This window comes from Heterodontus francisci, chromosome 9 (genome assembly GCF_036365525.1).
Source record: "Heterodontus francisci isolate sHetFra1 chromosome 9, sHetFra1.hap1, whole genome shotgun sequence".
NCBI lineage: Eukaryota > Metazoa > Chordata > Chondrichthyes > Heterodontiformes > Heterodontidae > Heterodontus > Heterodontus francisci.
Genome location: NC_090379.1, coordinates 84,883,181 through 84,898,257, shown reverse-complemented (window position 1 = coordinate 84,898,257; position 15,077 = coordinate 84,883,181). Strand labels below are relative to the sequence as shown.

At 42.0% G+C, this 15,077-nt stretch overlaps 1 protein-coding gene across 1 annotated transcript in view; it reads right to left on the bottom strand.

Moving 5' to 3' along the window:
• Positions 1-15,077, bottom strand: part of ryr3 (ryanodine receptor 3) — a 423,842-nt gene that overhangs the window by 373,446 nt on the left and 35,319 nt on the right. Inside the window, exons 7-13 of the mRNA XM_068038163.1 lie at positions 11,763-11,841; positions 11,290-11,402; positions 10,736-10,835; positions 10,350-10,446; positions 7,051-7,125; positions 5,733-5,889; positions 4,513-4,677 (exon numbers count right to left, since the gene is read on the bottom strand). Coding sequence (XP_067894264.1) covers positions 4,513-4,677; positions 5,733-5,889; positions 7,051-7,125; positions 10,350-10,446; positions 10,736-10,835; positions 11,290-11,402; positions 11,763-11,841 — 786 coding nt within the window. The remainder of the gene's footprint in view (positions 1-4,512; positions 4,678-5,732; positions 5,890-7,050; positions 7,126-10,349; positions 10,447-10,735; positions 10,836-11,289; positions 11,403-11,762; positions 11,842-15,077) is intronic.

Here is a 15,077-nt window from a genome sequence, read left to right as displayed (position 1 = left end):
ACCAGAAACAGATAAGCTCCTGTTTGTCCAATTTCCGAGGCCTTGAGGAGCCATAGGAAGGCAATGCAGGAGTCCATGCAGTGCATGTGCTCTGTCATGACTCAGGGATTCAATTGCATGAGTTCCTCCTTTCAGAGATTGGGCAACCTCTTGGAGAGCCAAATGCAGCATCATTCTGATTGGGTGCAGGGGCAACATGCTGATATGCACTGGAAGAGTGAAACTCTCAGTAGCATAGACTGCTCAGTGTCGTTGATGGCGCAGAGGGGCTCGGAGTGGATGCCAGCTGTGTCCCAGGCAGTGACCTCAGCCAGCATCCAAATACACCAGGAAGGAGCCGAGATGGTCGAAGTGACAAATGAAGGGGCCACCCCTCAAGGGGCACAGCCATCACCCTTCGGCCCCTTGCCCCCTCTGACTCAGGAACCATCTGTGTGCCAAGGCCCTGTGATAGAGGCTGCCCTGCAATGATGCAGGTGCAGCAGCCTGTGGAGGATTCCCCCCTGGGCACCTCTAAGACGAGGACAGAAGCGACAGGCATCTCAGACAGAGGCAGAGACTAGGGAGCGGGTTGCCTCCACCTCATCCTCTTCTATGGGGCGTACCTCCCGTGGCAGTGTTAGGGAAGGAAAGGTGCCATGCTGTTGACTTGACTTAATGGGTCAACTTGGTGCCATTCCACACATTTGTTAGTTCTTTTGTTATTATCACAATATAACTTGTCACATCTGATCCATGGAATGACCCAGTTACATAAAACTTCAAGGCGACATTAATCTTGTCGGCTGCAGGTAGGAGACTGCCACGAGGGCTGCGAGGCATCAGGTCATTGTGGATCAGAGCACAAATGTCCTAGTCCATCTGCCTGGACAGGCACAGCCTCCCACGGCACTGACATTATGTCATTTGCAGGTAGCTAAATCTTGGGCAGTCGGCCCAATATCTTGGGTAGCACCTTTTTCCCTCTTGCAGCCCCCTGTTGTCCTTCTCTGGCCTCCTCCTGTCCAGGAGGTTACATCTGCTGAAGTTCACCCTGGCTGCTCTGTCCAATGTCAGAGTAGCCTGTTCCCATCTTAACTCCCTCAGCTGGAGTTTGTGTGTTCAGCAGGCCTACCCTTGCCAACCCCAACAGCCTAAGTGATGCCTCCCATCCCTCTCCAGATTCCTACCACTCACCACTGACAAATGCAAGTCTTTCAGCTCCAGCAAAGGCTACCCTGTGGCACTTTGTGAGCAGCTGAGCTTTATTTTGGGGTTCTGCATTATGTTAATCTGCCCTTCCCATAGCCCTCATGAACCTCTGCATTGTTCAAGTCCTCTGCGCCCTGTCCTGTTTCAGACATGACGTTTTCCCCATACCCTTCCATTGAAACTCTCAAACTGTTTTGGACAAGCCCTCTAATAATCTCAACAGGCGATTAATTGGAGGTTTGTAGTCTTCCCATTCCTTCCTTTCCACCGTCTGTTTAAAATTGGCTTTGCATTCCAAAGGCGGGGGGAGCCAGTGCTGACCTCCAAGAATGCGATCTTCAAATCACACATGCACCTACTTCTGCTCCCAAAGAGCGGAAAAAAACTTTCTGACAACATTCCAAAAAAGGCATGCCTCTACCTGCAGTCATGGTTTTATGGGTTCAAGCAATATGCCTCTGATTCAACACAATGTGCCTCATATCCCTTCCTTCAACTCGCCTTTCTCCTCCAAATAACAAAAAATAGCAATCCCCATTTTCAAAACTATGATAGTACTAATTAAAAGTATCGCAGCCTAAATTCTTGGATAAAGGTTTTTAAATTAGACAAAAATTAGCACTGAAAATAACATCTGGTACACAGCTGTGGAAAAATGGCAGCTTCGATTCTCCACAATACACAATTGGCCTGCTTTTAAATGCAGACTTCCTATTGAGCCAGAATGTGACTGTTCCCATTGCCCATTTACTAGGTGAGCTCCACATACAGCATAATCCTCCAGAGAATCATAAAGAAGTGCACATGCAGTCATATGCTTTCTATGACAACAGATTTGAATGTTAAAATCAAGTTCTTCATTGGCTGGGAAATTCAGCATCTTATATGGATGTTATTTATATGGACTTCCAGAAGGCATTTGATAAAGTCCCACATAAGAGACTGTTAACTAAGGTAGAAGCCCATGGAGTTGAGGGCAAATTATTGACATGGTTAGGAATTTGGTTGAGTGGTAGGCGACAGAGAGTGGGGGTAATGGGTAAGTACTCCGATTGGCAGGATGTGACTAGTGGTGTCCCACAGGGATCTGTGTTGGGGCCTGAATTATTCACATTATTCATTAACGACTTGGATGATGGCATAGTAAGTCATATATCCAAATTTGCTGATGATACAAAGTTAGGCGGTATTGTAGACAGTCTAGATGATAGCATAAAATTGCAAAGAGATATTGACAGACTAGGTGAGTGGGCAAAACAGTGGCAGATGGATTTCAATGCGGGCAAGTGTGAGATTATCCATTTTGGACCAAAAAAGGATAGAGCAGGGTACTTTCTAAATGGGAAGAGGTTAAGTACAGTGGATGTCCAAAGAGACTTGGGGGTTCAGGTGCATAGATCTTTAAAATGCCACGAGCAAGTGCAGACAATAATCAAAAAGGCTAATGGAATGCTAGCTTTTATATCGAGAGGATTGGAGTATAAAGACACAGAGGTTATGCTGCAGCTGTACAAAACCATAGTTAGACCCCACTTGGAGTACTGTGAGCAGTTCTGGGCACCACACCTTAGGAAGGATATATTGACCTTGAAGGGAGTTCAATGTAGGTTTACAAGAATGATACCTGGACTACCGGGGTTAAGTTACAAGGAAAGATTAGACAAATTAGGCCTGTTTTCGCTAGAATTTAGAAGGTTAAGGGGTGATCTGATCAAAGTCTTCAAGATATTAACAGGAAAAGACATACTAGATAAAGATAACCTATTTCCACTGGTTGGAGATTCTAAAACTGGGGGCATAGTCTAAAAATTAGGAGCAGACCGTTCAGGAGAGATGTTAGGAAGCACTTCTTCATGCAAAGGGTGGTAGAGGTTTGGAACTCTCTCCCACAAGCAGCAGTTGAAGCTAGAACAGTTGTTAATTTCAAATCTGAGCTAGATAGATTTTTGTTAATCAAAGATATTAAAGGATATGGGCCAAAGTCAGGTATATGGAGTTAGGTCGCAGATCAGCTATGATCTCATTGAATGGCGGGACAGGCTCGAGGGGCTGAATGGCCTACTCCTGTTCCTATCTTCTTATGTTCCTCTTGAACAGGCAGAGATATAGCTGCAACCCGAATAGAAAACAAAAAGTCGGAATAAACAGATCTTTTTCCAAATGGCAGGCAGTGACTAGTGGGTACGGCAGGGATCGGTGCTAGGACCCCTGCTAATCACACGATATACTCATGATTTAGATAAGGGAACTAAATGTAATATCTCCAAATTTGCAGATAACACAAAACTGGGTGGGAGGGTAAGTTGTGAGGAGGATGCAGAGAGGCTTCAGAGTGAGTGGGCACATGCATGGCAGATGCAGTATAATGTGGAGAAATGTGAGGTTATCCACTTTGGTAGCAAAAACAGGAAGGCAGATTACTATCTGAACGGCTATAAACTGAGGGGAATATGCACCGATACCTGGGTGTTCTCGTACACCAGTCACTGAAGGTAAGAATGCAGGTGCAACAGGCAGTAAAAAAGACAAATGGTATGTTGGCCTTCATAGCGAGAGGATTCGAGTACAGGAGCAGGGATGTCTTGCTGCAATTATACAGGGCCTTGGTGAGGCCACACCTGGAATATTGTGTGCAGTTTTGGTCTCCTTAACTGAGGAAGGATGGTCTTGCTACGGATGGAGTGCAGCAAAGGTTTACCAGACTGATTCCTGGGATGGCGGGACTGACGTATGAGGAGAGATTGAGTCGGTTAGGATTATATTTACTGGAGTTCAGAAGAGTGAGGGGGGATCTCTTAGAAACCTATAAAATTCTAACATGACTTGACAGGGTAGATGCAGGAAGGATGTTCCCGATGGTGGGGAAGTCCAGAACCAGGGGTCACATCTAAGAATACAGAGTAAACCTTTCAGGACTGAGATGAGAAGAAATTACTTCACCCAGAGAATGGTGAGCCTGTGGAATTCGCTACCACAGAAAGCAGTTGAGGCCAAAACGTTGTATGTTTTCAAGAAGGAGTTAGATTTAGCTCTTGGGGCGAAAGGGATCAAAGGATATGGGGGGAAAACGGGAAAAGGTTACTGAGTTGGATGATCAGCCATGATCATAATGAATGGCAGAGCAGGCTCGAAGGGCCGAATGGCCTACTCCTGCTCCTATTTTCTATATTTCTATAGCTGTTTACCTCTAGCACCAGCAGCAATGGAAAGCAAAAAATGTATCCTTGAATCACGATTATTGCTTTGATATGTTGCTTACAGTACTTTACACTGTTCCAAATTTATTAATTACATTAACAGTCGTATAGGCAGTGTACACACCTTTCGTTTCAAAGGCCCTAGACGTGCTGATTTGGCATCTGGAGCCTGGTATGTCAGCCAGAACCCACAGGCTACATGCTGAACAATGCAAAGGGAATCACCATACTTGATTTCAGGGACTCCCATGCCTTCCGTGTCTCGCTTTGGAGGCAAATCCAGTTTTTCCTTTGAGAATTGAACAATTAAAAATGTTTAGTAGCACTATATTGCTTTATGTATATGACATTGTTTTATGTATTTCACTTAATACCATAAAATCCAGTCTGTCACATGAGTATGCAACTCAGACCATAGAATTGAATGTTATAAAAACCTTGAAAAGAATATACACCAAACTTTCCCATAACTGTATTACCTTTATTTTCCCTGCTCTATTCATTACCACTAGTTTTAAATTCATCTGAAAATTACAAGGGAAATAGAACATTTGCAAGCACATTCTGCTGCATTTTCACACCTTCAAGTGTGCATACCTCTTTGCATATTTGGCAGTAAGAATACTGGGGCAATTGTAACACTATTCACCTGGCAGAAACTGGGTGAGCAGTTAAAATCACCCCGGTTACTTAACTGCCAGAAAGCCAACTGGATCTTGCTGGCTGCAATTTTTACTCCAGCATCTGGGCAGACAGCTAAGCTGCCAACCATAGCTGACGTGGTCCGCATTGGTATATAGAAATGATGATCCGATGATGACACGCAGTCTCAACTGCGATGTTAATTTCAGCCTGATCACGAAGCCCCTGTGGATTTCCTGCCAAGCCGAAGCAGGTCTGAAGGGGCTGAAGACATGAAGGAACAGGGAATGGCTCCTCTGGACTCAACATAGAAAGTTTAGACCTCCCCAACCCAGACTCCTTCTCCCTTTTGTGAAACCTGCCCATTCGTCCCACACCTTCCTGCATGCTGGTGGGCATCCAATGGCCACCCGATTTTCTCACGGTCAGCAGCTGCTTCCTGCTCATTCCAGATGGGAAGTAGACAGGCGGCATTTTGATGAGGCCCAGGAATTAAATACCCCAGATCTGATTTCTGGAGGAGTGGGTGAGTTTCCAACTCACCTTGACACCCATCTGCACAAAATCCACCTGGAGTTAAAATGGGGATAATAATGAAAAAGAAAGTAGGGAGCAAAATGATCAACCTACTTTCCAGGTGTATTTCACTCCTCAAAACTCATATTATGTTACACCATAGCAGGTGTATGTTTATTATAATACCTTTGATGTTCTAAAACAGTACGATGTTGCTTTGATGTCTGATTTGGTTTGATCCAGCAGCACTAAACCTTGATCTTCAACAAAGCCCAGATACAGACCTGTTGTGAGATGTCGTAGGCGGAAAGATTGGCCCCACTTAATGTGACTGCCACTCCAACTAAATAAGAGAAAACATGCAGAAATGCTGTTATCTACTGCATAAAATGACATATGTTTAATAAAAGTCTTTTGAAATAAAATAATGATGGGAGACTAGAACCTGGGGAGCAGCAAAGTGATTTGGCTGTCCATGCACACAAATTACAAAAAGCAAGTGCACAGGCACAAAAGTAATCAGAAAGGCTAATAGAACATCGGCCTTTATTTCAAAGGAGCTGGAATACGAAAGTGAGGAAGTGATGCTTTAGTTGTATAGAGCTTTAGTCAAACCTCATCTGATGTACTCCATTCAGGTTTGGGCATCGGATCTCGGGATGGACATAATAGCCAAGCATATTAGCCAGGCTACAGTGCAAATTCACCAGAATAATACAAGGCTTAAAAGGTTAAATTACAATGGCAGCTTCCATAATCTTGGTTTGTATTCCTTTGAACTTAGAAGGTGAACTAATTGAGATCTTTAAAATGATAAAGGGATTCGACAGGGTAGATACAGAGAATGTATTTCCTCTGGTGGGGGAATCCAGAACAAGAGGGCATAATCTTAAAATTATCCCTTAGCCATTTAAGAGTGAAATCAGAAATCACTTTTTTCACACAAAGGTAGTGGAAATCTGAAACTCTCTCCCCCAAAAGGCTGTGGATGTTGGATGTTTTCTGGACACAGATTGATAGATTTTTGTTTGCTAAAGGTATTGAAACAAAGGCAGGTAAAAGGAGTTCAGATACAGATCAGGGACGATCTGACTGAATGGCAGAATCGACACGAGGGGCTAAATAGCCTACTTGTGATCCTATTTTCCTGTATTGCCATGTTCCTCCATTGCATTTCTCCCATAATATTCCCATCATCTGGCACTGCTGTGTGAAAGTAAGACTGTTATTCTAAATACTGAAGTTCTCCTTGCTGTCATCACCACTCCATAATGCTTATATGGCCTCCAAATAACTACATTACATGCCAAAATGACATTGCTGTCAGTGTTCATGATTAAAATCTGACCCACAATGAACAGAATAAACTTCTAGAACAGTCTTGAAAAAGATCTCTAACTGATTAAGAAATTACATAATAAGCCTCCCATGCAGCTTTACAAAGTGATTTTCAAATCTTAGTGCTAAACACAAAACGGCCATATCTTTTACAGCTTTATTTTACCTTATCCGAAGAGGCTCCACACGCCATAATGACCTGGCATAGGTACCTGCTTCCCCACTTTCATAGTTAACTGTTCTGCAAACAGATCACAAATGAACAGTGTTTAAATTATCCCAATGATTCATTCATTTTCTAACTCATTATAAAAGCTAAATACGTAAATAATGTCTGTTGAAGGTTCAGGTCAATCTTTATCAAGATTAAATGGTAGCCTTCCATTTTTGTACAACTGGCTATGTTATTAATTGATGATAATGAGCTCTCTGAAGTCCTTTCAATGCGTGATTAGCTCAGTTCCGTGGTAGGAGACTGACTTGTGTTCAAGTTCCCCATGATGCACTTTTGATCTTAGCTGAATCACTAAGGGAGACAAACTGGGGGGGAATTTGAACCTTACTCACCCAGTGGAAATCAAGTGGTAGAGCAGTTAAAATTCACCAGGTTGGACAAATGCCTGCAATTGCCCATTTTTTAACAGCATTGAGGGACAGGTGGCTAAGCCCTATTTGCAACTTTAATTCCTTCATCTTACTTACCTCCAGCCTTAGCCTGGAGCTTTCCTGCTGGATGAAGACCTCTGGGAAGAGGATCGGAAGCAGAAGCCATCATTCAAGGTAAGATCAGGACTGCTATTCTGCTCTCCACAAGGAAAGTTTAGCCTCCACAGTCCTATACTACCTGTCACCCCACCCCCACCACCCCACAACCCCACCCCCACTTCCCTACTCTGAGGTGCACCAGCACCCCTGTTCCCACACTTACCTAAGTGACCAAAGACCACCAGCAGCCTGCACAAGGCCTCATTCTGCTGTAGGTGGGTGAGAAATTAACTGACACGCAGTTTAACCTGCTGGGAGTACAAATCAAACCCACTGAGTAGAAGCTATAATTTAGCGTGTTGATTTGTGTAGTGCTACATTGCTTGATTTCTTTATAATTTAATACTCTATTACCACAAAGATTAAATAGAATTCATGGGTACATTAAGCTTCACATGTTTCACACCAGTTCAGTGCCAGTTCATCAATAAACAGTAATGTGTTGATATGACATCAAACTGAATAACCTTTAAATTAATAAACCATTTAAATTACAGCATGTATAAACTTACATGGTAACAATCTGTATATCCTGAAAAAGGAAACTAAAATTACATTTCAGTATTTATTCTGGAAACTGGACTTCACATACATTAAGAAATGTATTTAAGTTGAAATTATTTTTCTCCAATCACTTATTGTATAATTAGTCAGTTGGCAGTCTACTGCAGGACATTATTAATTGAAACTGATTTACCATGTAATGGTAGGGTGTGCATTTATGTTCATGATGTTCCAGGCAAGGAATTCTCAATTTCAAGTGGCCACTTTTCAGAAGAGCTAGATGAAAATATTAGCACACAAGGGACCATGGGTTGCTTTCCCACACCTCCTGCAAGCCAGCTCAAAACAGATCCACTGGCAGGTGCCTTCCAGCTTTAACAGAAAGGACAATTGGACTAGGGGTATAATGGGCAGCTGATCTGATATCACCTGTTCACTCCCTCACTGAACATTAAAATTACCCCACCCCTTCTGTGCGAGCATGACAGTTCAATTTTTACTGCAGTCAATTCTTGAACATTCTGTTTTGGGGGGAAAATCCTGTACTGTTGCATTTAAAAAAAATGGTTAGGTAGCATACTTCTCAAACAGAATTTTGCTAACAGAATTCCTGCATCATTTATTGTGGTGGATATAAAAGTGCATCGAAACCATTTATTTTGCAGTTTATTTTAATATTTATTAATGCAATATTACACTAAAATGACATAAGTTTTGAAAATTACACAATTTGGTTTAAAATAGCAAGTAGTGAAAAGAAAGTGAGAAGATATTTTTTCAATCATCATCAAACAAACAAATGGTAACAGGACCATGGAACATTCAAAACACATGGTGCTTTATCTTTCATACAAAATACTGTGTGGCCATAATTAACTGAATCTAGACATCCAATAATTGCTGTTTTGTGAGCCATCAATAGAAAACTGTTACTATTTTAAGTATACTGTAAATAAATTCCACCCACGATAATCTATACTTCATAGGTATCCACATTAATTATGTTGTAACCTCTTGGATTACCATTGCATTGGCACACAGTAAATTACTATTAGTAAATTCAAAGCAAGAGCTGACCAGCATATTTAAATTACAATGGCTTCACATTCATCTGAGAGAATAGCTACATCAGGATAGCTGATAGTTTTAGCTGCAAAAGAGTTTAAACGTCTATAGCTGATTACAGATTAATTATGCAGTTATGATAAAGAGAACGCATTTATAGGTGCAAAGTGTCAGCTGTAGCTCAGTAGTAGCACCCTTACTTCTGAAACAGAATGTTGTGGGTTCAAGTCCTACTCCAGATACTTGAGCACAAAATCTAGGCTGACACTCCAATGTAGTACTGAGGGCGGCAGAGGCCAAGACCCCATCTGTCCTCTCAGGTGGAATCAAAAGATCTCCATGGCACTAATTTGAAGAAGGGCAGAATAGTTCTCCCTCAATCAACATAACAAAAACCCAGTTTATCTGATATCTATCATATTGCTCTTTGTAGAACTTTGCTATGTGCAAATTGGTTGCTATGTTTCCTACATTGCAGCAGTGACTACACATCAAAAGTACTTCAATGGCTGTAAAGCACTTTGGGATGCGCTGCAGTTGTGAAAGGTGCGACATAAATGCAAGTTCTTTCTTTAAACCTACAATTGCATTTGGAAATATGGCCTAATTTATAAAAGAGACTTACATTTAAATAGTACCTTTCAGGACCTCTGGATGTCCCAAATCGCTTTATAGCCAATTGAAGTGTAGTCACTGTTGCAACGTAGGAAACGATGCAGACAATTTATACCCACAAACAGCAATGTAATAATGTTTAAACAAATGATCTATTTTTTCTGTGATGGCTGAGGGATAAATATTGGCCAGGCCACTGGGGATAACTCCCCTGCTCTTCTTTGAAACAGTGTCATGGTATCTTTTATGTCTACCTGAGAGGGCAGACAAGGTCTCGATTTAATGTCTCATCCGAAAGACAGCAGCTCTGACAGTGCAGTACTCCCTCGGTACCACACTGGAGTGTCAGTCGAGATTTTTGTGCTCGAGTCCTGGAAAGGGACTTGAATCCACAAACTTGTTTTCCTTCAAATGAATTGGAATAAGTATGAATACTAAAGGGTTCACATAATATGAACAGAAAAGGTGTTAACAGAAACATGTTTAACATAACATAGTAGTTGTAATTAAACTTACACATATTCCCCATCATCTTTCCGGTCTTGAAAAGGGATGGTCAAACACTCATCGTGACCATGAAAAAGACGTAGAACATGCCCACCAATTAGAAATCCTTCAGGAGAACCAGATGGAGCATGAGTTAATAAAAGTAGCGAATTCCTGAAGAACTAACTGATTTTATTCCTAAACCCTTGGTAAATCCATGACAGTGGCGTGAGTATCACGCAACTAATTTGAAATTATGGCATGAGAAACTAACATGAATGCTGAATGTAAAATATACAATCTATAGTTTTTTGCAATAATTGCATAAAGGTTTATATATAATTCGGTGTAGTGGGATTATGCAATGCATTTAGGCTTCATGTTACAAACGTGAAACAAACTAGTGAAGAGCCTACCTTCTGCAATGTTACTGCCTGAACTTATGGGATGTACATTCCATAGTGTCTGTATGAAGGAGGCATCTACTTGTATGCTGTCATTGGAAATAGAAAGGTGCTGCCAATAGAACACAGCTAGAATCAACGGAGCAGTTACCAAAACAAAAAACAGATAGAAATGTGGCATCTCACATTGCATCATGCATAACACATTTGCAAAAGAAGTAGTCTAATTGACAATTTTTAAGCATTACATCAAAAGTTAGACAAAAAAACTCAAAAGTTGCACTTCTTAATCAATCAGATTCGACAACGCTTGCATTCATTCCATCAAATCACAGAGTTATAAAAGGAAAGATTATTTTATGTTTATGGATAAAATAAACTTATGTGAAGAAACTTTTATTAGAAAAGTCCAGCTGATGCTGGAAATCTGAAATAAAAAGAAAATATGCTTGAAATGACAATTCTATTTTTTTATAACAAAATATTGTTTATTGTGAAATGAATCTATTTAATGGGAATTTAGTAAAATGCTGTTGTAAATTCATAACACATTGAAGTTTACTCACCAAATATCGCTCTGATGAAACACTGACCAGAATAAGGTCATCACCAATCCGCACTTTCTCTCCTTCAGATCTTTGTTTGGAAGCAGGGTGAATAGTCCACCAACATGCTTCACCTAAACATTGAGTCACAAGTGAAATGTTGTGTAGATTTGGAATCTTATTCTTTAAAAACTAAATTTATAAGTAAATTCCTTCATGCTACACTAATGCGACTGAAAAGCCAATTTTGCAGCAGCAGATGTCTACAGAGGGGATAAAATTCAACCTCGCCGGGGCACAAAACAGGTGTTAGAGGATCAGCCTCCTTTTGAACCATTCATTAAAAAAATAACTTACACGACTTTTTCTCTTTTACATAAAATCCTTAAAAGTGGATGTTCTACATTTATAACACCTTTTTTTCCCTTTGCGAAGGGAAATCCAAAGCATTTTCATCATGATAAATATATGATACAGTCAGCATATTGCTTTACCTGTTGAATCTTCTTGCAGCCCCACATCAAAAGCAAGTTTGTCTGTTAAGGACCTTGATGTAGTCAAACAAGTCAAATACTAGGAAGAAACAATTTTACATCTTTTAAAAATTAATGTGTATTTACAATATCATTAAAAGCTTAATTAGCTCTCAAAACAGAAACTGAACCGTTTGATTTATGAAGCTGGATGTTGATGTTTTTTTTTACTGACAATAAAGTATCAAAATATTCATTTTTTCTTACTTTACTTGGATACAGAAGTCATTTCAGCCAACCAGAAATTAATGATACGAAAGGAATAATCTGATGTTACATTCTGAGATGTACTGTTCATTCTAGTGTGGTTTCAGATGTTTCATATGATTTTCAAACTCTGAAGCATTACACACTCGAGTTGTCATAACCCAACAGAACACATGCATGCTGTTGAAATACTAACATAATCTTTTTCCAAATGCTGAGGATATAGGAACAGAAACAGACCAGTTAACCATTCAAGTCTGTTCCGCCATTCAATTAGAACATGGCAGATTTGTACCTTAACTCCATTTACACTCCGGTTCCACATGCCTTAATATCCTTGCCTAATAAATCTATCTGCCTCAATTTTGAAAATTTTCAATTGACAGCTTTTTGTGGGAGAGAGTTCAAGATTTGCAATCTTCTTTGCATGAAAAAATGCTTCCTGATATCAGCCTGAATAGCCTAGCTCAGATTTAAGGTTATGTCCCCTTATGTTCTGGACTCTCCCACCAGAGGAAATAGTTTTAGAATAGAAACAGCAAAACTGGATGAAGAGAAAGGACATTTATTAGTCACAGCGTGAGTACTGTGATATACCTAACAGTTTCTAATTGATCTGGATAGAAGGCCAACCCATGATATGAATGAATGTGTATAAGCAGCTGTTCTTACCAAGTCTCTGCAAATCTAATGTCTGCTACTATCTTCCAGATGTGACTCCCTTGATTGCATATATAAATGTACCTTTAGCAAACTTCACAAACTTTTTTGAAATTATAATTGCAACAGTAATATACACAGAGTGAAAGCTATCATTCTCATCATTGTACTTCTTTCTAGCTTCCACTGGCTCCTATCCCGAGCACATTAATTTTAAAATCCCTGATCAAGTTTACCAAAATCTCACTTCATTCTACAAACACAAAAATAAAATACTGTAGATGCTGGAAATCTGAAATAAAAACAGAAAATGCTGGAAATACTCAGCCGGTCAGGCAGCATCTGTGGTGAGAGAAGCAGAGTAAATGGACGGGATTGTGCTGTCTGTGCGAAGATCCCGATGTTGACAGGAAATGTGTGATGCCAGAATGCACAGGCAGGCAGCAGGACTTCCCCCTTCATTTTGCCATTAGCAGCCAATGGTGGGGCTGCTGGCGAGGGGGTTATCCAATTAATGGTGGCAGCCGGGTCCTAGTGCCGGGAGCTTGCATGTAGCTGGGATTTTTAAGCTTGAACCCAAAGGCAAGAAGGAGGGGATGGACAGCTGAGAAGGAAGTAAAGATGGTGACAGAAAGAGGAAGGGTTGCCTCACACTTCAGTGACGCCACCCTTGAGGCCCTGGTGGAAGCAGTCCAGAAGATGGGAGGAGGAGGAGGCCAGGAAGTGTAACCAAGAAGGCATGGCTGGAAGTGGCAAATGTTGTGGCCGAGGTGTCATTACCATAACCTGGACCCAGTGCAGGAAAAGATTTAATGACCTGCTGCAGTCTGGAAAGGTGAGTGACATTTACAGTTAGCAACTGGAAGCCCAGTATTAATTGAAAGGCGGCCATGATATATGAAGCTAGGTGGTAGATCCATGAATGGGACAACACCAGGAACCAATGTTAACATTGAGGCATCCAGTTGTCATTGTACCCGAGACCCATTCTCAGGCATTGATGAATGCTGCACTGAAGTGACTGAATAGCCTCCTCACCATACCCTCCCAGTGACTCTGTGCTGCATGTTGATTCTGCCCCAGAGTGACCAGCTCAGAGGCACCATGAGATGGTACTGACATTACTGATGTCCATGCTTGCAGAGAAGCATGCTCAGAATGCCAGGAAGCTCCAACAGACCGGAGGTGGAGTTGCTGCAATTGCCATGGTGACATCGATGGAGGAGTAGATCATGCACATTGGATGGGTCACTGCAGGGCAGCCTGTTGCTGAGGGCGAGGCAGGTGTAGAAGGTATGGAGAATGTGTAAAGATCTGGTTGCAGCCAACATTCCCTACACCATGTTTGGCATATGCGACTTGTGTGGGCCTTTACTGCGACTGGAACTTCCTGGCCAAGGGGAGGGAAGAGGCCTCGGCTGAAGGACCACATGTTTCACTTTAATATTTTCTGTCCACCAGGTCCAGCAGCAGATGAGAGACAGACCACGGATGCAGTTACACTTGAAAGTTCGGAGGATGCAATGCCATGTGAAGAGACTGTGTCACTTAATTCCTGCGCAACCTCCATCCGTGCAGAAACACTCATGTCAGTGGGCTCCGTTGTGTGTGTCGAGTGGGTGGCACAATCTGGTGAACACTTCACAGATGTGCAGGAGGAGGTAGCAGAGGCAGTGATGGTTAGGGCCACTTCCCGTCAGAGGAGTGAGGAAAGGCCCGACAATGTACAACTCCATGTAGATGGCAAGCCTTGGGGGTCAAACAGCAAAACAGAAAAGGCTCCAGCTGATGCATCAAAATGTGTGAATATTTGTCAGAATTTCCAGTGGCAGTGAAGTTTCATGTGCAAAAGATGAAAGAGTCCATCTATAACATGAATGGCTCTATTTCACTGGCATGTGAATGTATGGCATCCTCCATTGACAGAGTGGCAATTCTCATGGAGAGACACATGGAGTGTAGCATCAAGTGGATTCAGAGGTTGATAACATATATCCACAGCATAGCCTCATCCATGAGATCAATGGAATGATGCATGAGCGGGATGGTCCAGCCACTCCCCATTGTCTGGAGCTCAACTTCTCCAGGCGACCACAGGAGTGAATGTGAGGCCTCAGAGGGCAGCAGAGGGGCAGGCTTCAGACAGTGGAGGCTCCTCTCAGGGAGGTTTCACAGCTGAAGACACATCCTCAGCCCCTTCGAAGGTGACAAACTCGCTGGATCCTGCTCTGATGACAGAGGTGACACCTGCACAGGTGCAGGTGGCCCCAAATGAGCTGAACCCCAGTAGGGTTCAGGTACCCTGAGGACACAGGCCACGGCCATCTAATGCACCGGAGCAAGAAAGGCAGCAGACTGTCTCCATATCAACTCATGGCGCAGGGGAGCACCCTGTAGAGGTTAGTGTAA